General features: G+C 29.3%; 1 protein-coding gene across 1 annotated transcript in view; it reads left to right on the forward strand.

Annotated features, from left to right (window-relative positions):
• The window catches only part of LOC111084172 (tektin-B1-like), a gene marked incomplete at its 5' end in the record, with an annotated part of 3,731 nt that extends 1,299 nt beyond the window's left edge, over window positions 1-2,432 (forward strand). Inside the window, one exon of the mRNA XM_022380955.1 lies at window positions 1,442-2,432. Within this exon, the coding sequence (XP_022236663.1) occupies window positions 1,442-1,772 (331 nt within the window). The remainder of the gene's footprint in view (window positions 1-1,441) is intronic.
• Window positions 2,433-2,882: the final 450 nt, after the last annotated feature.

Below are 2,882 nucleotides of genomic sequence, written 5' to 3' on the forward strand. Positions count from 1 at the left end.
AATATCGATTCAATTTTAAACTTAAATCATTTCTGAATTGAGCTATTTTCTGTTATATCACCAACATTTTTAAGTAAAATTATGAAATCAACAAATATTTTTCCAGTTTTGTTGTCTATACATTTTATTTTATACTTTAAGTACATAGACTAACAACAATATTAGGTTATACTTTGTTTCTAAGCAACATGACATTAAGGCCATTGTTGGAACATAGTGTTACCAAAACACACTGGCTTTTCTATATATTAGAAGTTGTTAATCTAACTGATTTTTACCAATAATTATTCTATGAATACACCACAAATTCATTTCATGAATGATCTTAATTGTGATTGGCTCACAAAGTAATTTACCGATGTTTGGCTGCCTCAATGGCACTTTTCTACCTCTTTGTTGGTCAAACTATTTGCTAGTTTAGTATAAAGACTAGAGATGTTAAAATAATAGTGTTTATAGCTTTAAAAAAAGTTCAAGAACAAGTTGAAAGATAAATACATTTTACAGCTAAAGAGACACATTAAAAACAAAAAAAAATATTTACCAGTGAGTTTAGCTTCTACAAGAAAAATAAACAAGAAAGCTCTTGTGAAGTAAGTTAGTGAAACAAAGGCATGAAGTGAAACCACAGACAAATTAAAAATTAGCAAACAAATCTGAATAAAAAAATTTAATAGGTGAAAAAACAAAAACAGATATATATATCTTTTGAAGAAGCCTAGTCAAAATCTAAACATAAAATTAAATGGAGAGAAAATTAAAAGAGTCAACTTTAGGAGAAGCCTATTTAAAACTAACCAATAATTTAATAGTGTCAAAAGAGAATAAAAAACCAGTCAAAGCTTTTGGAAAAGCCTCGTCAAAAATTAAACAAGGAGATAAATTGGAGAAAATAGTCACAACTTTTGGAGGACCCTGAAAAAAACTGTGATAACTATTGGAAAAGCATATTATGAACTAAACAAACAAGTAAATTTAGGAAATAAAAAAACAGTTCTAGGGTTTCAAGGAGGCTAGTATTCTTGCATTATTGTTTGATTTATTTGTGTGTGTATTGTGCTCAGGAATTGTGACTATTGCACTTAAGGTTAAAAATATATAAATATTAAAAGATGTTTCTAAAACTCGGTAGAGATGGTAAAACTAGACATATTAATAAGTAACCTGTCCCTCTAGGGTAACCATTTTAGCTTTCTACCACCAGGGCATAATTTCATGGCCGTCTGAAAGCTACTTGATGTCCTTATATTTTCAAACTGAGACATCATCCATGTTTAAATAAAAATTATCTTATTTTCCTGTGGTTTGTTTAATGATAATTAGCTGGCTTATAGAGAGTGGTTTGTTTTTAATACATTTTGATAACTTTAATAAATTATTTCAATTATACTTAAAAATTGGCAAAGTTGGTCATATTTTCAAAGTGTTTTATCCATTTCAGGTCTTCTCTGAATACTCTTCAGTATCAATTACATCAAGTTGAAAGAGATATTGAGCTGAAAGAGAGAACATTGGAAATAGAAAACCAGTGTTTAAAAACTCACTCTCATCCCAGGCTGGATCCTTATCGCACAGAGTTGTCTTGGCTCTCAAAGGACAAGCCTTTTCTCCAGACTGTCATGGATGACGCTCCTCTCTCAGACACTTCTACATTACCTAGTACTGAAACTGAGAACCAGGTTGAGAGACTAGTGGAACCACCGAGTGAAAAGGTAACCACAACTGGTACTATGACTGAACCAATACCCGAAGAACAACTTCTGGTGGATTAAAAGAATCTTAATGGTGTGTTACGGTTTTCAAGTTTACTATCCATTGCTGTTAGCACTGATCATTTAAAATATGTATGAAAGAAAAACATTAGGGAGAGAAATAAAATATGAATGGCACTAGAAACTTTCTGTCTTAGATTATATCACAAGGAAACACTATTACTGGGTTGGTAGATATTTCACTTAAGATTTTGGATATTTGACTTTTATAATAGTCATTAAATTTTGATATCATACAGTTTGTCCTTTGATTCATAACGTTTCTGTAAACTTCAAATGCATTTAGTAACATGACGGTAAACTTTCTTGCAATTTTCGACTTATGTTATGACAAGCTTTCATTAGTTTTGTGTAATTTCAGTAAATTTCTTTTGATTAATTATAGTTTTCCACTAGAAACTTTCATTTGATTGATAGATATTAACTTTCCTTGATGACTGACATTTTTAGAAATTTATTATATATTTTTCAAAAGGTTATCCACTGGAGATTTCTTCAACGTACTGGTAGTTGTGTTTAAAAGGAAGTTTGTTAAAAGTAAGAGTTATTAGTACAAACAACAAAATTTAGCATGATGTCTTCATTTGATGCAGTTTCTCTCACTATCATATATTGTTTTGATACATAAAAATCTTTCACAAGCAGAACTAAACTGTTGTAGTATTTTATTTGTCCTTTTTCAGAATTTATAGTACATTCCGGAGGGATTTAGACATTTTGGTACTAAAGTTAGAAAAAAACTATTTTTAATCTCCAGATAATAATAATAATAATAATAAAAAAACAACATTATTTCAACTTCATCAGTTGTACTACTGGCCGTGACGGAGCTACAATTGCATTACAAAAACATTAGCTGAAATAAAAAGTTTTTTTTTTTCAAGTATCTGGAGAGTAAGGATTGTTTCTTTTCTAACCTTATTTCTGAAATATTTTATTTGTAATCAGCAAGTATATGTAATATCTCTCTAAAATTAACCTGTGAGTGGAAGTTAAATCACTCAGATCAGATTCCCTTACGGACACTTTTTAATAAGATTTTGAATAAACAAATTAATTGTAATTTAATTAATAAAAATAAGAATGTAGAATGTTTGAAACTAGTTTCAA

The sequence above is a fragment of the Limulus polyphemus genome, unplaced genomic scaffold (genome assembly GCF_000517525.1).
Source record: "Limulus polyphemus unplaced genomic scaffold, Limulus_polyphemus-2.1.2 Scaffold14348, whole genome shotgun sequence".
Lineage (NCBI taxonomy): Eukaryota > Metazoa > Arthropoda > Merostomata > Xiphosura > Limulidae > Limulus > Limulus polyphemus.